Below are 20,524 nucleotides of genomic sequence, written 5' to 3' on the forward strand. Positions count from 1 at the left end.
CAACTGGGAACCAAAATGACAATTATCTTTCAGAGCTTGGTAAGGTTGTGTTAAGAGCATATGTTCATTTTTAAGGCCTAAGAAAGACACTCCCTCCCTACCTGCCCCTCTTCCCCACACACCTCAGCTTCTCCTCAAAATCTGGACTATCTCTATTCCAACCCATGGAGTGGAAGCAAGAGATGCAAGAGGAGCACCATCCAAGGGCATGGTCTTTTTACAGTCGATCTGGTCATCAATAAACACGGCCAACCAATACTTTAAGTGACCAAACAGAATGGCAAGTCATTCTTCCCTAAAGGATGTGGGAGAACCAGAGAGGGCCAATAGGGAAGTAGGCAGAGAGGCAGAAGCATTTCTTCCTCTATAACATATTCACCTTCTTGCCATAAAAATGTTCTATTTGAAATCCTATACAGAGAAGTTTATGAAATTGATTTGGCTTCCTTTAGTAAACTCTAAAGTTAAAACCCTTACAAAAATGATGAAATAAGGTTTAAATATTTAATTATAGGAGAATTTTTAACATTTCAAAAAACACAATCTTATGGAAAGAAAATTTGACCTGTTGTGGCTCTATTTGTTCAAGTAGACTCTTGTAACCCTGGATCTCCTTACATAGACTCTAGAGCTAAATATAAACATGAATTAAAAGAATTGTCAAAGATTATCTTGGTTACAGGTTTAACTGAAAGAGTAAACTAAAGAAAAGGTATCAAAGAGTAGAAATGCATTTACAGGAATGGCATTAACTTAAGGAAAATGATCCTGGAAAATTAGAGACGGGATGGGAACCAGTACAGACCCACAGCACTGTAAAATCAGGGCATTTGGGTAAATGCTTATTGAGGGCCTAAAGAAATAATCTCACAGGTGGTGGCCACACTCTACTGGTCCATCAGTTTAGGGCACCTATCAACACGTATGAGCCTGCCAAGCAGAACTTTACAAGATCACTGACCCAACCATATAAAGGAAGTTAACGCAAAGATGGCCACCCCCAGAGTCCTCCAAGCCTGCTGTGTGAGAAATGCCTGTGCTGGATAATTTGCAAGTCCAGAAAGCCGATGCATCCAAACTCAGTTTCTTTTTTACTACTCTAGTTACTTTGTCTGGATGACATAAGGAAAGAACACACTTTGTAGTAAGAACTGAAACTCTGACAAAGAGGGCCTTGAGTTTCAAGGATTCACAGGGCATTCTGCCATAAGGTAGAAAAGTTAGATGGTATAAATCATTACTCTATCACAAGAAACTGATCCCTCACATTGGGCCCTACATCTAAGGGCACAGTCTTAGTTGCATAGGGAAATTTTAAACTAAAATTAAACTATTACTGACCAGCTTTCTGTGTGGCTCTGTTTATCTTGCCTGCATTCTGTACTATCTATGTCAACTTCTGATTTTTGTCCAGCTGGTACATTTGTCATAAGCTGGAACAATCTGTGCCATGTAAAGGGAGACTTAAAAAAACTTTGTCACAATTGTCCCACATCAGTGAGGAAAGCCTGTTTGTAGGCAGTGTGTATAGGAGTGTGTGTGTGTCTTTAATCAAGATACTCTTTTCAGCAGGAAATTAAAATCTTCTGGGTAATGAGCTCAGAAAATCTATACACACTGTACCTATATTTCAATATAAGAATGTTGTTGATGTCTCTCTGGAGCACTTCATTTTGACCCTGTCACATAAATCAACTCTGCAATTGCTAGGAATGTAACTGTTTTCAGTCTTTGCAGCATCAGTACCCAGAAGCATGTGTAGGTCAACTTCATGAATACCATAAATCTTTTCACAGCAATGGGAGAACTTGCTCTAGCCTTTTGGAGGGCAGAAATCTGGGTCTCTGGTTGGTTATAAGGCTTTTATTCTCACTTTTATCTCCTGGATGATGAATAAAAGGTTCAGTGACCTCAGGAGATACTCCCTAGAAGGGATGTGGCTATTCTCTAATGGAATTACCAAATACCAGCATATCTGGCTAAACCAGTTTGAAATCTACTTTTGCACAACTTTAAGTTTACAATTATTTTAAGAATTTAGATGCTACTGTGCAAATAAATGGACAGAGCCAAAGGTAGAGAAAAACTATTTACGTACTCTATTAATTGATTCAGTATTTCTAAAGCACCTCAATGTTGATAGAACTAGTTGCATCAGCATGGAAGAGAGTGAGAAGCTGAACTGCAAAGTGGAGCACATGTTCTAGAATACACAAGTCACCTTTTCTCTAATCAGCTGGAAATTACTGTGCTCCTCTGCCAAACCATAACCACATTCTTGGGATGGAGAGGAATGCTGGCGCTTCTAAGGCTGACGTTAAAGCAGCCTTTTCCAGGGGACAGCAGCTTTTTCCTTTGTCCCCTTATGTAGTCTGGTTGAAACTGCAGAAGAATTTGAAATGTGCACTAGAAGCAGTGCACAAAGGAAACTTAGAAATCTCAGAAGGAAGGAGAGATGAGGAAAGGCCTTGAGAAATCACTGCACTCCTTGCCTTACAGCAAGTCTATATTTATTATAGATAAAAAAAAACTTTATTATTGACTTTTCCTTTAAAGTTTTGGGTAGAATGTACAGTGTTTTTAATTTTTATTTGCCAATTAAAACATACAAACACAAGTCAGAAAAAAATAAATGCAGCTATTAAATTTACTATTAACTGCTTTCCTTTACCTAGATTTTTTAAAGGAAAAAAATCTTTAAAACTCATTAAAAAATCAGATTCTCATTAAAAGATGCTAAAAATGACTGAACTCTGGTTTCACTAAAGGAACATTATTATATATTCATTATTTTTTCTGCCTTGGAGATTAAAACAGTCTCTCTAAGCCTGAGCACCTTCTTCCTTACAGATTTATAGACTGGACTTGCTTCACCTTTCTTGTCTTTGCAAACTATTTCTTCTGAAAGAAAAATCAGTAATTTTCCATTTCAAATAAAACAGAGTAGGCTATGACAACTGCCATCACTTAGATTTGGACTGTAGGTCTCCATAACAGCTAGTACAACCTTATACTTCAGAGAAAAGCAAAAGAGCTTCAAAAAGACTTCAAGAGTGTGCATGTGGGGAGATGGAAGCAATGGTTAAAAATCCTTAAAATTCTCCAAAATTAAAAATGCCATTAAGCTTTACTATAAAATACCTCAAATTAAAGTGTTCCTAATTTTAGCATTAAATGAGGCTGGTCTATTGAGTAGGACTATTTGCATAATGATGGCAAAAAAAAAAAAATCAAAGTTTTAGGGAAGCAAAATTGATCTGAAATTTAAATTCTAGTTCCTGAGTAGCTTCTGACTAATGCATCTGAATAAATCAGAACCATCCCAGTCCTCTTACTCAACAGTAGAAAAAGAATTATGGAAAGACTTTGGGGGAAATTTACAATATACTCTTATGGTTTCTCAAAACTTTTGTCTCAAAATAACCACACTGAGGGAGGGAGGTGAATATAGGTTCCTAGTAGCACTGAGAATTTAGCCTGAAGTTGCAGGCTGCAAGCACAAAGGTTTTGTTTTGTTTTTAAAAGTTTCCCATTTCTTCTTGAACATTTATATGTATTTTGCCATAAAATGTTAGTCTCCATTTTAAAATATGTTTTACATTACTGCAATTACAATAAAATTATGTTGCCACCATATTAGTTAGGCTACAGGCAAAACTGCTGTGTATAGCCTAAACTGATTCCAAATTTAATTACTCAAACAAGATATTTTATTTCCGTCAAGGGCATGGAGACAGTTGTGTTCTATTTATAAGGATATTCAGGGACCCAGGTTCCTTCTATCTTGTTGCTCCCTACCTCTTAAAGCATTAGCATTCTTGTCTGCTCAAAGTTGACTCAGCTCCAAATTTGGGTTTCAGTCACAGAAAGGGGAAGACAACTGGAGATGAATGATCACTTCCATTCACAATTCATTAGCGACACTTAGTTCCATGGCTGCAGTAGCTGCAAAAGAGGATGGAAAATGTAATTTCTTCTACCTCTGACAAAAAGTAGAAGTGATGCTATTGAAATATATACAATGTCCATCTTATGACTTTTTGTGTTCCCTACCAACTACTTTATTCCTCTGGGGATGCTCCAGTTTAGAAAGCACAGTACAAAGCAGTGTGCTGCATCCTTTCTTTCTATAAAGGGCCAGGTTTTAGGCTTTGTGGGCCATATGATCTCTGCTGTAACTACTCAACTCTGTTGTTGTTCAAAAGTAGCTACAGACTACATGTAAACAAATGAACATGGCTGTTGTTTCAGTTATCTATTGCAGCATAACAAATTACTACAAAGTTAGAGGTTTAAAACAACAATGTTTTCATCTCACAATTACCACGGGCAGAGTTCAAGCATAGTTTATTTGGGTCCTTTGTTTAGAATCTCACAAGGCTGCAAGAAGAGTCAGTTGGACTGTGTTCTCATCTAGAAGCTTAACAGGGAAAAAACCAAAAACAAAACAACAACAACAAAAACTATTTCCAGGCTAATTCAAGGTTGTTTGCAGAATTTACTTCCTTGAGGTTATAAGGCTAAGGGCCTCAATTTCTTGGTGGCTGTTGTTCTCCCTCAGCCCCTAGAGGTCACCCTCAGTTTCTCGCCATGTAGCCCTATCCACAGTCTCTCTTATAACATGGTATTATTTCTTCAACGCAAAGAAGAGAGAAAGTCTCAAGAGTGAGTTTGGTAGCAAGACAGCTGTGTTCCAATAAAACTTTATTTACAAAGACAAGCAGTAGGTCATGTCCATCATTTGCTGAGCCTTGGTAAAATGAATGAAGTGTAGAAGACATTATTTAAGGTAAGAAGAAATCAAAGTTCATTGAGTAGAGAAAAAGTTAGATTTCTCAGAGCCAGAAGGGCCATGTGGAAAGGTACTCAGAAAAAAAATATTTTTTTCATTCTGGTCCCATAATACATGTATTACCTCATTTTTAAAATAAAAAATAAAAGCAGAATTGGCATTGTATTAGAATCTATGATTATAAAATGGAGTTGTTATTAGAATGCCAAATAAATTTAAAGTGAAGGGGCTTCATAGCAAGCTTTCTACAATTTTGACTCTAATTCAAACTTCACCTGGAAAAATTTCAACAGAAAGTCTGCTTATTTTCTTAGTGATTATAAAAATGTCAGCTAATGCTTATTATATGATTGAGATTCAAGGATTATGCTAAATGTTTAACATGAATTTCACTTAATCTTCAAAATATCTTTAAAATAATAACTCATGTAATGAGTTACAATAATAATAGGAATAGTAATCTAAATAACATGAGTTATTTATTTTGAAGATTATTATATATTATTATATAAGCCCTTACACTTAAATACTGAGTTATTGGCTCTCATATTTGCTGATTTTTTAAGAGATTTCCTTTTCAATCCTTCTATAGTTATCAACATGACATATCTCAGTATGTCCCATCACTCTTCCTAAACCAACATTGATCTCAGGTTATAAAGAATGTCGAGGGTGAAATGTATAGAAGGAAGAAGGGGCTGCTGAAGGTGGCTTGAAGCAAGTGAGTTCTCATTCATTGCTTGTGGGAGTACAAATTAATATAATCCTTTGGAGAAACAATTTAGCAATATATATCAAAGGCCTTGAAATAAACGTAAATGTATTTTTGAAAATACACAAGAGGTGTGTATATTTGTATTATAAGATGTCTGTTTTTTTGTTTGTTGAGATGGGGTTTTGCTCTGTTGCCCATGCTAAAGGGCAGTGGCATGATCATGGCTCACTACAGCCTCAACTGCCTGGGCTCAAGCAGTTCTCCCACTTCAGCCTCCCAAGTAGTTGGGACCACGTGTGTGTGCCACACCTGGCTAATTTATTACTATTATTTTTTGTAGAGACAGGACTCGCTATGTTGCCCATGCTGGTCTCAATCTCCTGGGCTCAAGCAATCTGCCCACTTCAGCCTCCCAAAGTGCTAGGATTACAGAGGTGGGCCACAGCACCCACCAAATGTTTGCAGTATTAGGTAGGTACTTCCAGGAAGTGAGATGGCAAAATGGAGTAACTTTGTTTTAATGAGCAACTATACATATATGTATGAGAAAAGGTATCATTCTGTCACCTAGGCTGAAGTACAGTGGCGTGATAGAATGACTCTGCAGCCTCAACCTTCCACGCTCAGGTGATCCTCCCGCCTCAGCCTCCTGAGTAGCTGAGACTACAGGCATGCACAACCAAGCCTGGATAATTTTTGTATTTTTTAATAGAAATAAGGCTTTGCCATGTCGCCTAGACTGTTCTTAAACTCCTGGGTTCAGGCGATCCTCCTGCCTCAGCCTCCCAAAGTGTTGGGATTACAGGCATGAACCACCAAACCTGGCCTCATTTTTTATAATGAAAATTCTATTAAAGATAAAAATAGAAAATAAATCTTCATACTTTTGACACAGCAACTCTACTTCTAGGAATCTATACTAAATATCACGAGAGATGTGGTCTAGGGTTTATGTATATTTATCAGTGAGTTCCTTATGTTAAAAAATTAGAATAACCTAAATGTGCCAAAATTTGGATAATGTAATTATTTCAAGACATATAAAGTATATAAAGTATAGATCATTAAATGATGAAATATTTAATATACATTAAAATTATGTTTGTGCAATAAGGATATGAAAAATGCTCATGCTGTAAGGGTACATAAAGCAAAGTATGAAACAGAATTTATGGCATTACTTCAATTTGTTAGGAAAGAAGAAAAAATGAACAAGAAAGATAAATGGATACGAAAAAACTGCAATAAATCTATCAAATTATCATTAATGGCCATTTTTGGATGATAGGATTCGATAAGTTTAAATTAGTTATTTATGATTTTTTGGTATTTCCTAAATAAAAATAATCGTAATAATTTATAATTAGGGAAGAATTACAAATATAATTTGTAATAGATACAAAAATTAGTTCCTCTTTCTAACAAGCAATTCTATGTCTATTCAATCCTCATGTCACACACTCGTGGAAGACATGCAGTAAATTTACTTGCCAAGATTGCAGTTCCAGGCCCCATTAATCTCCTCATTCATCTTACTTTTATAAAAAAGTAACATGCACTTAATACTCTTTAGAAATGCCACATGTTCTTTGACTTGTGCATCATAACAACAGTAATGTTTTAAGAAAGAAAGAAAGTTATCTTCAACTAAATATTTCAGAAATAATTATCTTCTTAGTTGACATTAGACCTTCTACTTGCCCTTTATTTAGTGTCTCTGAGTCAGACTTTGTTGAACCAGACTAATGGAAAGAATACTATTTCCCATATTTTTGCATAGGTTTAAAGATATTTCTTTTAGGGAGCATGTAACGAACTACTTTCAGAAAACTTCATTTCTAGCCATCATATTTAACTTGGATACCTACATCGAGAATTCAGTTTGGTCACTAAACCAATGAAAACTTCTGTTTATCTATATGGCTACTGTCAGGAAGGCCTATCAAATTTAACTTGGGATGATGTATATTTATATGTACATGAGAAAAAGTCTGAAAGAATGTTTACCAAAATGTTTATAGTACCTCTAGGACTTCAGGTGTTTACCTCTGAGAACTGGCAAAACAGAACATAAAAAAGTAGGAGAGATCCTACAAGCCACATTATGTTAAAAACATGCCTTCCAGATATTCTACCAATGAAAGTTTGAGTTTAAAAACTTTTAAAATCAATCAACTATGGAAAACTGTAATAGTTGTATTGTGAAATAATCCAAACTCTCAATTCTTCTAAGCAACAGCTTACAAATAGATACACAAACAAATGTGGGTATAAATTCCATACACTGAATATTTGAGAGATATTTAACAGTTGTATTTCCCAGATATTTCAAATAAGAAATGTGCTTCAATTTCAATGACTTTGGTTATTTAAATATAGGACATTTCTGAAATCAAATTTCTTCATGTGAAGAAAGTCATGTTTGATTCTCTCTCTTTTTGGGAACAATACAGATATTTCATTCATAAAAAATGCAAGTTTTTTTAAACAAATGTATGTAAATGTACTCATTTACAAACATTCATGGCATAAAATATACTATAAATGTATAAAATAAGTACACTTCAACCAATCCTAAGACACTAAAATTTTATTAACAGAAATCAACATATTTATAGAAAGAGAATATAAAAGGTATCTGATTTGAATAATGGTGCCCATTTAGCACTCATTACGATTATTTTATTCAAGACCTGATTCTGTCTCCCAAACTATAAAGTGAATCATTATTAACTTGCAGCATAAAGAAAAACACACAAAAACCTGGACTATTATTAAATCATTAAACTCAGAGAGAAACTGAAGTTGACAGAGAAGCTCAGACTGGAATTAACTGATACCATACTACTCACTATTTTACATTTCTTTCCTCTATTATTTCTGAAGCAAAATATACTCATCATATTCAAATAAAAATGCCATAGTGTATTTGATTGTATGTGGCTACTTTCTTAATTTTATTTATGTAATTACCAAAGCTCTGTATTCTACTAAGGTACACATCTTATCTTGTATCCATGGACCCTCCTCGATACATTATGGTATCATCAAGCAAGTTTTAAAAATTAAGCAGGACAGGCAAGAAAGCAACACTATGACAGTAAAAACAATATGGTATTCACTTTTGTTTCCTTTAAAGCGAAAGTGTTCTTAATAATTACTGTTGGCTGACAGAACTAAAGAAAGTATATTAGAACCTCAGTACTCTTAACAATGATCTCTCTTGGTTGTTATTTGTCTAAGAAGTGATAAGCCAAATAATTTACAGAAAGCAAGCCACTGAATCCTTCAGAAAACACAACCTGGCAATGTATCTTCAATGCAAAATAATGAGGTGGCAGGAGCGTGATGAAAAAAACAGTCTTCGAAAACATCATGTAAGGGAGTCCAGTTGTGCTTGTATAGTCTCTAGCTATTTACAAAGAGAGAAAAAAAAAAAAGACATTAGTGAAGGGAACGAAACTCATATCAATTGTTATTTAGACACATGCAAATAGAAAGGAAAAAATGGCATTGGTAACTATGAATATTAAATCCATTCACATAGCAATAAAATTACCAGTTAGAATATTTTTATTTTTATGTGAAGATATTAGAATTTGTGCTTGAAAATTTAAGTTTTCAAATTTTCAAAGAAAGAAGATTTCTTAATACTGTTAAGTGTCTTCAGCTGTTTCATTTTAAATTATCACTACATAATTTTGTTTTTAATGAGACATGGGGTTTTATTGGAGACTTATGTATGAGGGAGTGAGTACAGTGGTGGTGGGCTGAACAGGATAACCACATGCATGGTCCAGTGGCAGTAGGCTGGGCAGAAGAACTGCCTACTTTATAAGATTTTTAAAGTTGGGGGTGGAGGGAGTATATTTTCCTGGATTACAAAATCAGTCTTCAGAAAGAAACATGAAATATGCTCACAGATAAATCTCTAAAGGCGTGTTTCCCTTTACCTTTGGGCCCAGAAATTAAAGTATTTGACATATATATTTAAAGTGTCAGTGTGGCTAGGAATCACAAAGTTCATTACGTAATGTCTTATATTAAAGCAACAATCCTATTGCTTTAATTAAAACTATTTTCCTTTTCTTCCTGATTTAGTTTTTCAGATTCTCTTCATTTCTCCTCTACTTCCCCCTGTGAAATATAAGGTGTTTATAAGGGAAGTTTAAAGAACTTAGTTCCATAATAGGACATTTAAAAATAATAATTCATAAAATGAAAACAAAATATTATGAAAAAAACCCCACATATTAGAAAATTATTTTAAAAATATAGACCTTGTTATAGAAATCAAACAACTCCTCGTGACTGAATTCCACAAGAACTTTCTCCAGGCTCTGTAAGGAAGAAAAACAACAAAAAGAATGTAGCTGCACACAATTTACATCACATTTTTTTTCTCTCCAGATAATCTTAGAATATGACATAAGATTGTCCTGAGTGGTTTTTAAAAATGCTTACCTGCTCTACTCAACCCCATGATTCTTAGAACTCAAAAATGCACTTAATAACACTCTACTTTAGCAAAAGGTTTCAACTCTACAGAGACATCTGTCCTTCAAGTTGACTCTACGAAGGTTAATAAAACATATGCCAGTAAGAGAACAACTTCATTATCTAATTTTTTTCAAGACAGAGATAATACATGAGATTATATTTCATCTTTCTCAGCAGTCTGTTTGAAATCTAGTAAATACCATTACACAAAGACACTGGAGGCAGGATATCTGATTGAACTCATCCAGCCATTAATGCCTCACATCAGCACAGCTACTGCCTCCAAGCACTAATATAGCAGTTGTGATCTCAACATGCTGAGGGTTACCTTCTTTAATGTACAGACTCAGCAAAAGTTCACAATTAACGCAACAGTTTCAAAGCCAGGACTTAAACATTCTCTTTCCTTTTACTGCACATGCATTAGAGAATCCTTTATGGGTGCTACAGATGCTAAGTAATATTGTGTATGTATGTATGATGCTGTAGTAAAGTATGACATTAAACTAAACCCAACTCAACTCAATCCAACCTACTTTTGGTTGACTCCATACACTGAAGAAACAATTCAAACAAGTTGCTTAAGACTGCTCAAATGTATTTATTTTATTCAAGGTCCCTCGGAAGAAGTGAAAATTAATGAGGAGACAATGCCAAGAATATGCTAACTGCTCTGATCACACTGCTGCAATCACATGATATAAAATGGGCATCATGAACTAAAGAAGCAGAAATTGATGCAAAATTGAGCCACATAATTAATTGTTTATAGTCATTTCCAGCATACTATTTATTCTAGTTCCCAGTTTCTATGTTCACTTTTGTTTATCTGTTTTAATGATTTCCACTTCTATTTACAAAGCCGACATTTCAAACCAAATTATCTCTAACTAATTCCAGAAGAGTCAATGCAGCTATGTTCAGAAAATGTATCTCACTTTTCATGAAGCTAAGCGTACAGGATCAAATTTCCATACTTCTAAGTACTTAAGCTTTAAAATGAATAAAGAAGTACATCTGCTTTAAAACCTCTTCCCTTAAGAATGATATAAAATCATGAAGTTTTTATACTATATTAGAAAAATTCGTTGGCTGTCACACATCATTAAAGCTCCAAAGATTTAATCAACATCATCTAAACATACTACATGTCCTCCTAGCAGTTAAGGAAGGATTATACCCTAAATTTCTGAGAAAAGCAAGACAAGTTCATTACTCTCACCTCCACCCAAAAAGATAGGAGAGGATAAAGGCTGAATCAGTGTGTAAACAACTGATTTGATGTACCCCTAAAGGTAGCAGTCAAGCCACGTTCTTGTTTTCTGTATTTTGCTTTGCTTTGTTTTAAGGTGGTGTTTCCTAAAATGTTACATTGTTGAAACAGAATACATTTAAATTCGAAAACACACTTCTTAAAAGAACAATTGTTATAGTGGTAGACTAGGAAGCTAGAGGCCCTCTTTCCACCACTAAGATACCAAGTTAACAATATATGGATCAGAATACCCTTGTGAGAACTTTAGAGACCAGTTGAGAAGCTACAGCACCCATGCCATTATAAAACCAAGAAGAAATTCCAATGAAAGTGGTAGGAAATTAATTTCACAGTGTTCAGTGTATCCATGCGGATATCCTCTCCCATGTGGAACAGTTGGAGCAACCAAGAAGAACCCCCAAACCCCTATGCCAGAGCTCTTCCCTCAGGACAGAAACAAAAGAATGAACTATACATCCAACATTCTGGCTTTCTGGGGATTCCCAAGGAACTGGTTTCTGTATCACTTAAAGAAGGGCACTCACAGGCCCAGCACCAGCGTTTGGAAGGCACTGAAAACAGAGGTGAGAGGCATATTAGAGCCGCAGTTCCACAGGCAAGTGCCAGAGGGAGCAAGATATCAGAAAACATTTGAGAGGCGCTAGAACTCCCAGCTGGGCTGATTAGTGAAAGTCTTTCCCTGCGCAAGGTCAGTATGCAAAGACTGGAGGAAGTAGTTGCCTTTCAAAATGCCCAGCAAAAATCACAAAGCATACAAAGCAATAGGGAAATATACCCTAATCAAAGGAACAAAATAAAACTCCGGAAACTTACCCTGAAGAAACAAAGGTCTATGAGCTACCTGACAGGGAATTTAAAATAACTATTATAGGGATGTTTAATGAGCTAAAAGAGGGCTGGGAGCAGTAGCTCACATCTGTAACCCCAGTACTTTGGGATGCCAAGGTAGGTGGATCAACTGAGGTCAGCAGTTCGAGACCAGTCTGGCCAACATGGTGAAACTTCTCTACTAAAATTACAAAAATTAGCCAGGTATGGTGGCATGCACCTTTAATCCCAGCTACTCAGGAGGCTGAGGCAGGAGAATCACTTGAACCCAGGAGGCAGAGGTTGCAGTGAGCCAAGATCACGCCACTGCACTCCAACTTGGGTGGTAAAGTGAGACTGTCTCAAAACGACAGAGAGAGAACACAGACTATTGAAAACAATCAGGAAAATGATACATGAACAAAAACACAGAAACTATAAAAAGAACCAAACAGAAATCCTGGAGCTGAAAAATACAATAACTAAACGGAAAAAGTTATTAGAAGTATTCAACGACAGTCTTAGGCAGAATCAGTGAACTTGTAGACAAGTTATCTGAAATCACTGAGCAGAGAAAAAAGAAAGAAGAAATGTGAAGCGATGCTAAGGGTAATCAAGCAGGTCCATATATGCACGATGGGTATTCCAGAATGGAAAGTAAGAGAGAAAAACATAAGAGAGCTTATCTGAAGAAAAAAATGGCTGAAAACTTTCCCAATCAGTGGACAGAAATGTATATACAGATCAAGAAATTCAAAGAACTCCAACTAGGAAAATCCAAAGATAACCATACTAATACACATTATAGTCAAACTGTGTAAAGTCAAAGACAGAAACTTAAGAGCAGCAAGAGAAAAGTGATTTATCACATATGAGGGAGCTTCCATAATATTATCAGCAAATATCTCAGCAGAAACTTTGAAGGCCAGAAAGGAGTAGGATGATATACTCAAAGTGCTGAAAGGAAACAAAAACAAAAACAAAAAAACTATTAATCAGGAATACTGTATCTGGCAAAACAGTTCTTCAAAAGTAAAGAAAAAATTAATATTTTCCCAGATAAGGAAAAGCCATGGGAGTTCATTACCTGGAGCTACTCTATATAAAATGCTAAAGGAAGTCCTTTAAGTTGAAATGAAAGGACAGCAGACAAAAACACAAAGATGTATAAGAATATAAGTTTCTCTAATAAAGGTAAATACATGGAAAAATATAGTAATAGGTACTACTATAAATTTAGTATGTGAAATTTAAATGAATAAAACCCCAAAACAAAAACCCATAAATCTATGTTAAGGTATATATAATATATAGAAATGTAATTTGTAACATCAGTAACAAATGGAGAAATGGAGCAGTAAAGGAGAAAGTTTTTGTATGTGATTAAAGTTAGGTTGTTATCAGTTTGAAATAGAATGCTATAACTTTGAGATGTTTTATGGATCACAATGGTAACCACAAAGAAAATATCTATAGAATACACACAAAAGGAAGTGAGAAGGGAATGAAAGCATACCACTAGAAAAAAAATCAATGAAACGCAAAGGAAGGCAATGAGAGAGGAAGGGAACAAGACATAGACAGTAACTAACAAAATGGCAGTAAGTCCTTGCATATCAGTAATTATTTTAAATGTAAACAGATTAAACTCCCCAATCAAAAGACATAGGCTGGTTGACTGGATAAAATAACAGAATCCAACTATACACTGTCTATAAGAGACACACTTTAGATCTAACAATACGCATAGGCTGAAAGTGAAAGGATGGAAAAAGATATACCATGTAAATGGTAACAAAAGAGCAGAAGTGGCTACACTAAAATCAGACAAAATATACTTTAAATAAAAAACCATTACAAGAGACAAAGAAAGACATTATATAATGATAAAAGGGTCAATTTACCAGGAAAATATAACAATTATAAGTATTTATGTACCAAACCTCATAGCTTTGGTGCATAAATACAGTAACTTCTCACTTAATGTTGTCATAGGTTTTTGAAAACCGTAACTTTAAGTAAAATGACAAACAACAAAGTCATTTTTCCCCCACCATTACTATAAAAGGACATTGAACAAAATGACATTATTTAAAAACCTGCTGTACATTGTTTTGCTTAAAGATGCAGTTTCCATGAACCTATCACAATGTTATATGAGGACTTACTGTATTTCTATGAATCTAAATATATGGAACAAACTTCGGCAGGATTGAAAAAATTGGCAACAACACAATAAATAGCAGGAGACTTCAATATTCCACTTTCAACAATGAACAGAATTATATAGAAAATCAATAAGGAAACAAGATTTAAAAAACCCTATAGACCAATGAGACCTAACAGACATATACAGAACACTCCAATCAAAAATAGCAGAATATATATTGTTGAATACCCATGGAACATTCTCTGGGGTAAGACCATGCATTGGGCCACAAAACAAATCTTAAATTCCAGAAGTCTGAAGTCATACAAAGTATCTTTTCTGATTACAATGGAATAAAACTAGAAACTAGTAGCCCAAGGAAAACTGGGAAATCTAAAATATGTGGAAATTAAACACATTCTCATACAATCAATGAGTCAAATAAGTCATAAGGGGAACTGGAACTGGGAAATACCTTAAGACAAATGAAAGTGAAAACACAACATGCCAAAATTTTGGGATGGAATGAAACTAGTGTTAAAGGGTTAAGTTTATAGCTGTTAAATGTATAATGTAAAATATATATATATCTCTCTCAAGTTAACAACCTAACTTTACACCCAAAAGACTAGGGGAAAAAAAAAAAAAAACCAACCTAAGGTCAAAGTGAGCAGGAAGAAGAAAATAATATAGACTATAACAGATAAATGACATAGAAAATCAAAAAACAATATAAAAATTCAAAGAAATTAAGAGTTAGTTTTTTAAAAAGATCAACAAAATTTACAAACCTTTAACTAGACTAATTAAGAAAAAAAAGAAAGAAGACCCAAATAACTAACATTAAAAATAAAAGACAGGACATTGTAACAGATGCCATAGAAATAAAAAAGTGTTATAAAAGAACACTATGAACAACTGTTTGCTAACAAGTTGAATAACCTAGACAAGATGGATAAATTCCTACAACCAACCTACTAAGACTAAATCATGAATAAATAGAAAATATGAACAGATCAATAAAGAATAAGGAGACTGAATCAGTAGTTAAAAACCCCTCAACAAAGAAATGCCCAGGACCAGATGGTTTCACTGGAGAATTCTACGAAACATTTAAAGAATTAACATCCATTGTCCTGCAACTCTTCCAAAACCTTGAAAAAGAGGAGATACTCCCAACCTTACTCTAATGAGGCCAGTATTATCCTGGTTCCAAAGCCAAACAAAGACACTACAAGAAAACTACAGATCAATATCCATGATAAGTATTGATGCAAAAATCCTCAACAAAACACTAGCAAACTAAAGTCAAGAGCACATTAAAAGGCTTATACACCATGGTATAATAAATATCATTATACAAGTAGTAGTTATTTCTACATTGCAAGCATGGTTCAGTATATGAAAATGGATTGGTGTATTACACTGCATTAACAGAATAAAGGTGGAAAGACACATAATCACCTGAATTGATACAGAAAACCATCTGACTTATGTCTGTCATAATCATTGCCATTTGTCTTTCAATCCATAATGACTTACAGAAGACCATGGGGAATACAGCAGTGGTAAGTGTTTTGTCTATATTTAGACAGCATACACTCCACAGTCTTCCAAGGGGTGGCCCAGGGCAGTTGTTTTGTGGGGAAATAAGAATGGAGCTTAGATGTGCAAGATAAAAAGGAAAGGGTGGCAGGCCAAGGGCCAATTCCTCACATCATCATGTTCTGACATGGAATCCCCCAAGGAGTCCAAAATTTTTAAATTTGAATCTGTCTTTCTAAGATATCATGAAGATATCTTATCAAGTAAGGAGTGTAGAGCACATTTAAGAGTTCGGTAGCTTTTTAAATGACTTTTACATTTTTATGTATGATAAGGATCTCCATTTTTACTCTTGCTTCAGGTCTTACAAATATTAAGAGTGGGTCTGATCAAAAGCTACCCTGGAGCCACTGCATTTTTAGGAGGAAAACATATTCAGCTTTCCTTAGGACTATAACTAGGAAGTCACAAGTTTGCTTATAAAACCAGAATCAACTAACTTCATTTTTTACTTGTCATAAAATGTATGGAAGGTTTTATCCATTAATTAAGTATATTTTCAAATAATTTATCTTCAGTTTGAACACAAATCAGTGGCAGCCCCCACAGATATATGAAAAGCATTGAGTTCAATGAAAGTTCAATTACTAGTATTAAAGGGTGCTTCTCTTTGGATTGTCTAGGTTCTACATATTTCTTCCTTAATTTTATATACTTCTGGCCTTTGAGTCAACCCACAGTTCATTAGTATCTTTCTTAAGGGAAGAAGAAGAGAAAATAAAATGAAATTCAGACCTGTCATCTTAGTTATCAGTAGCAACTCTAACAGACTTCATGGAGAAAAATGTAGAAACTCCTGGTTAAAGTAGTTTTATAGGCTGAATCTGACAATGTATATAATTATCCATGTGCTTCCTGCCTATCGCTGTCATTAGATAATGGAACTTGACTATTTGGCCCTATTTTTTTCCTCAGAGTCAGAAAGACTGGATAATAAAATGTAGGAAATTATGTCATACTGAATAAGAAGAGAAATACCCTAATGGCAGAAACTACACCTGTGAGTTATGAAAATGCATCTGCATCTTGTCATCCATAAACCAAAACTATCTTGAATTAAACCAAAGAAAGTATGTCTATCTAAATACATATATACATATATATATGTACACACACACACACACACACACATACACTCCTTTAGATGATACTGTGCCTAGTTTTTAAAAATAGCTGTCTTTAGCATAAAAGTTAATGACATTACATCTCCATTCTTCCAGAAACCAGATACAAGGATATTTTCATATAATGCAAAATTGGATTCAGGTTAAAAGATTTTAAAGAAATTAAATTTGCTGATCATTCTTTTTTTTTTTTTTTTTTTCTGAGATGGAGTCTTGCTCTGTTGCCCAGGCTGGAGTGCAATGGTATAATCACAGCTCACTGTAGCCTCGTACTGACTCCTGGGTGTAAACGATCCTCCTGCCTCAGCCTGTGAGTAGCTGGGACTAGAAGTACACTACCACATCCAGTAAGTTATTTTTATTGTTTGTAGAGACAGGGTCTCACTATATTGCCCAAGCTGGTTTCAAATCCCTGAGCTCAAGTGATCCTCCCACCTTAGCCTCCCAAAGTGTTGGGATTACAGGTATGAGTCACTGCACCTGGCCTTTGCTGATAATTGCAACAGGAAGTCTTTCGAAGGAATACAGTAACTGGATATGTAATACAAATTATTTCTGGAAGGACTTTTTGTTGGTTGTTTAACAGCAGTATCAATGGATACTGCCATTACGCAGTAAGACTAATAGGAAACATTTATCAGATTTGGTTAAAAAGTTATTTTGAGGCCGGGCACAGTGGCTTACACCTGTAATACCAGCACTTTGGGAGGCCAACGTGGGCAGATCACCTGTGGTCAGCAGTTCGAGACCAGCCTGGACAACATGGTGAAACCCTGTCTCTACTAAAAATACAAAAATTAGCCAGGTGTGGTGGTGGGTGCCTGTAATCAGAGCTACTCGGGAGGATGAGGCAGGAGAATCGCTTGAACCCGGGAGGTGGAGGTTGCAGTGAGCCAAGATTGTGCCTCTGCGCTCCAGACTGGGTGACAGAGCAAGACACTGTCTTTAAAAAAAAAAAAAAAAAGGTTGTAAATTTGTGATAGCTAGATAGCCCAAGATACTGATACACATACACAGCCTTCCACACAAATGAGTAAGTTTTAAAACATAAAGATGAAGTCAGTAAATAAGGTAGGGTTTTTGTTTTATTGCTGTCATTGTTTTTGTTGTAGGTAGAATGGTTGTTTTTGTAGGAGAGGTGATGGATTTGTACTGAGTCATCTGCAGTACTGCATGATTCCTCTTGAGATAAAAGTATTTATATGTGAGATGTTTTGGAGGCTACTGCAAAATGATACCTGCTCAAGGGAGAATAAAGCAGGATAACATTTTTCTTAGTCTTCCATTCTTGGTTCTACAGAATCTTGTCTAATCTAACTTTCTTAGTTCCCACAAAACCCACCAGAAGTCTCTACTCCTGTGTGCATATGTTTATTCCTCATCTATCAACTATAAGTTTTGGCTCTATTATGGTCTGAATTGTGTGTCCTCAAAATTTGTAAGTTGAAGTCCTAACCCCTAGTACCTCAGGAGGTGACTTTATTTGGAGATAGAGCTTGGAGGTAATTAAGGTAAAATGTAGTCATGAGGATGGCCCCTAATCCAAATGAATGGTATCCTTATTAAGAGACAAGGATACAAAGGGAAGACTATGCAAAGGCACCAGAGAAAGACAACCATTTACAAGCCAAGGAGAAAGACTTTAGAAGAAACCAAATGGATTTTAGATTTCTAGCCTCCAGAATTGTGAAAAAATAATTTTCTGTTGTTTAAGCTACCTCATTTGTGTTACTTTGTTATGGCTGCCCTAGCAAGCTAATGTAAGACCAATCATCTCTTCTGGGATAGATAAAAGAGATCCTTATCATAAGAGCAATGTAAAAGCATTATAGAGTTTTAGATATACGAGTGATATAATTATGTTTACATATTTAAGAACTCACTTTGGTTTTTATTTGGAAATGAATTAGAACTGTCTGAACCATATGTGGAAAAACCAGTTTGGAGGCTACTACATTAGTCCAGGCAAGACAAATGTGATGGCAGCAACGATAGAGAAAAGTGAAAAATTTTGAGGTAGTGTTTAGAGGGAGATGAGACAGCACTTGATGACAGATTTGAATTGGGATGAAGGGTAGTGAAAAAATAAAAGGAGTCAAAAATGACTCTCAGGTTTCTGGCAGAAGCTGGAGGGATGGAACTGAGATTACAAACTCTTAGAGCTGCAGATCCGAAGAAGGGCAGGATCCAAAATACAGTTTCAGACACAATTAGCTTGATATGTCTGCAAGATTTCCTTGAAAATACATGTCTGGAGAGCCAAAAAGGAGATTTAGGTAAGGGATATACATTTGGAAGTCACTGATATATTGATGATATTTAAAACCACAAAAGTGCATGAAATTGCCCAGGAAAAGAATGTATTTTTCCAGATCATATGGGACCAAAAAAAAAAAAAAAAAAAAAAAAGTAGTATGAAAAGAGAAGTAGCCTGAGGCTGAGCCACAAGGAAATTCCAATATCCAGGGTATGCAGGTGTTCAATAAATGTTGAGTATCATCAGCTTCATTAATGTTTTCTGCACAGTATTTTGAAATGTACAGTGGACATGCATTACATGAATCAAAACAAATCAGTAAATGAGTATACAGGCAATACAACTGGATGGCTTATTTTTAAGTCTTCCATTTTCCTGTAAAACCCATTGAAGTCACTAATATTGTTAACTAAATATACAGAGACTGAAGACTTTCTCTCTTCTGCTTGTACATGTAAGATTACAACTAAGAACTTACTTAATAAATCCATTACTTATAATGTGTATGCTGATCTCATGCATTAGTACTAAACTCGGACTTTCTGCATCTAATCTAAAAACAATGCAAAGTGAAAATGAAAGTGCAAAGATTAATATTCTGTCAATTTCTTAAAAGAGAAGAAAGATGTGTTTGTTCACCCATTCCTTTTCATTTCTAATTTGTAATCCTATCTATGAGTACCTAGATAATGTTGCACATACCCATTAGCACAATTCCCATGGAAACAGAATTCAGTAAGGTCTTCAGAAAAGTCTGACTTGATGAAAGCTGACACTAAAAATACCCTCTGTTTTCCCATTAGTTAGGAATTAGGAATACATATACATTTTTCAAGAGAGAAATGCATTAACCTCTTCACAAATTACCCAAGCAAAAATATCCTCTAAATAATACAGATATAAACTAGATAAGAATTAAACCAAATTTACATTGCTTAGCTTTAAACCTTAAATTGGATATCAGAATCAGAAATGATACAATTATCTTTTCACCTAGAAAATCAGGAGATAGAATATTTCAGTAAAAGAAATAGTACTAAACTCTTGTCCAAGTTGAATGTAACAATACTTGGCTAGGTACTTAGAGATGAAGTTTTCTTTTTAGTTATAGAAATAAAAGGCAGAGATAAAATGTAAATAACATTTCAAGTCGTACTAAATGAGTTTATAAAACAAAACTCATTAGGCACCATTTATTAAATATGTCTACAGATATACTCCTATAACTATATAGAGACTGCAAACATATTCCAGTATCTCTATTATTATTTGTTGACAATATTTACTAAGTATTATTGT

General features: G+C 34.9%; 1 protein-coding gene across 3 annotated transcripts in view; it reads right to left on the reverse strand.

Moving 5' to 3' along the window:
* Positions 1-8,079: 8,079 nt before the first annotated feature.
* Positions 8,080-20,524, reverse strand: part of COMMD10 (COMM domain containing 10) — a 230,281-nt gene continuing 217,836 nt past the window's right edge. For all 3 annotated transcript variants that reach the window (XM_073010747.1, XM_008014199.3, XM_038008750.2), the window contains 2 exons: positions 9,788-9,847; positions 8,080-8,919 (listed from right to left, as the gene is read on the reverse strand). In XM_073010747.1, the coding sequence (XP_072866848.1) occupies positions 8,881-8,919; positions 9,788-9,847 (99 nt within the window). In that variant the 3' untranslated portion in view covers positions 8,080-8,880. The remainder of the gene's footprint in view (positions 8,920-9,787; positions 9,848-20,524) is intronic.

Source organism: Chlorocebus sabaeus, chromosome 23, assembly GCF_047675955.1.
Source record: "Chlorocebus sabaeus isolate Y175 chromosome 23, mChlSab1.0.hap1, whole genome shotgun sequence".
Lineage (NCBI taxonomy): Eukaryota > Metazoa > Chordata > Mammalia > Primates > Cercopithecidae > Chlorocebus > Chlorocebus sabaeus.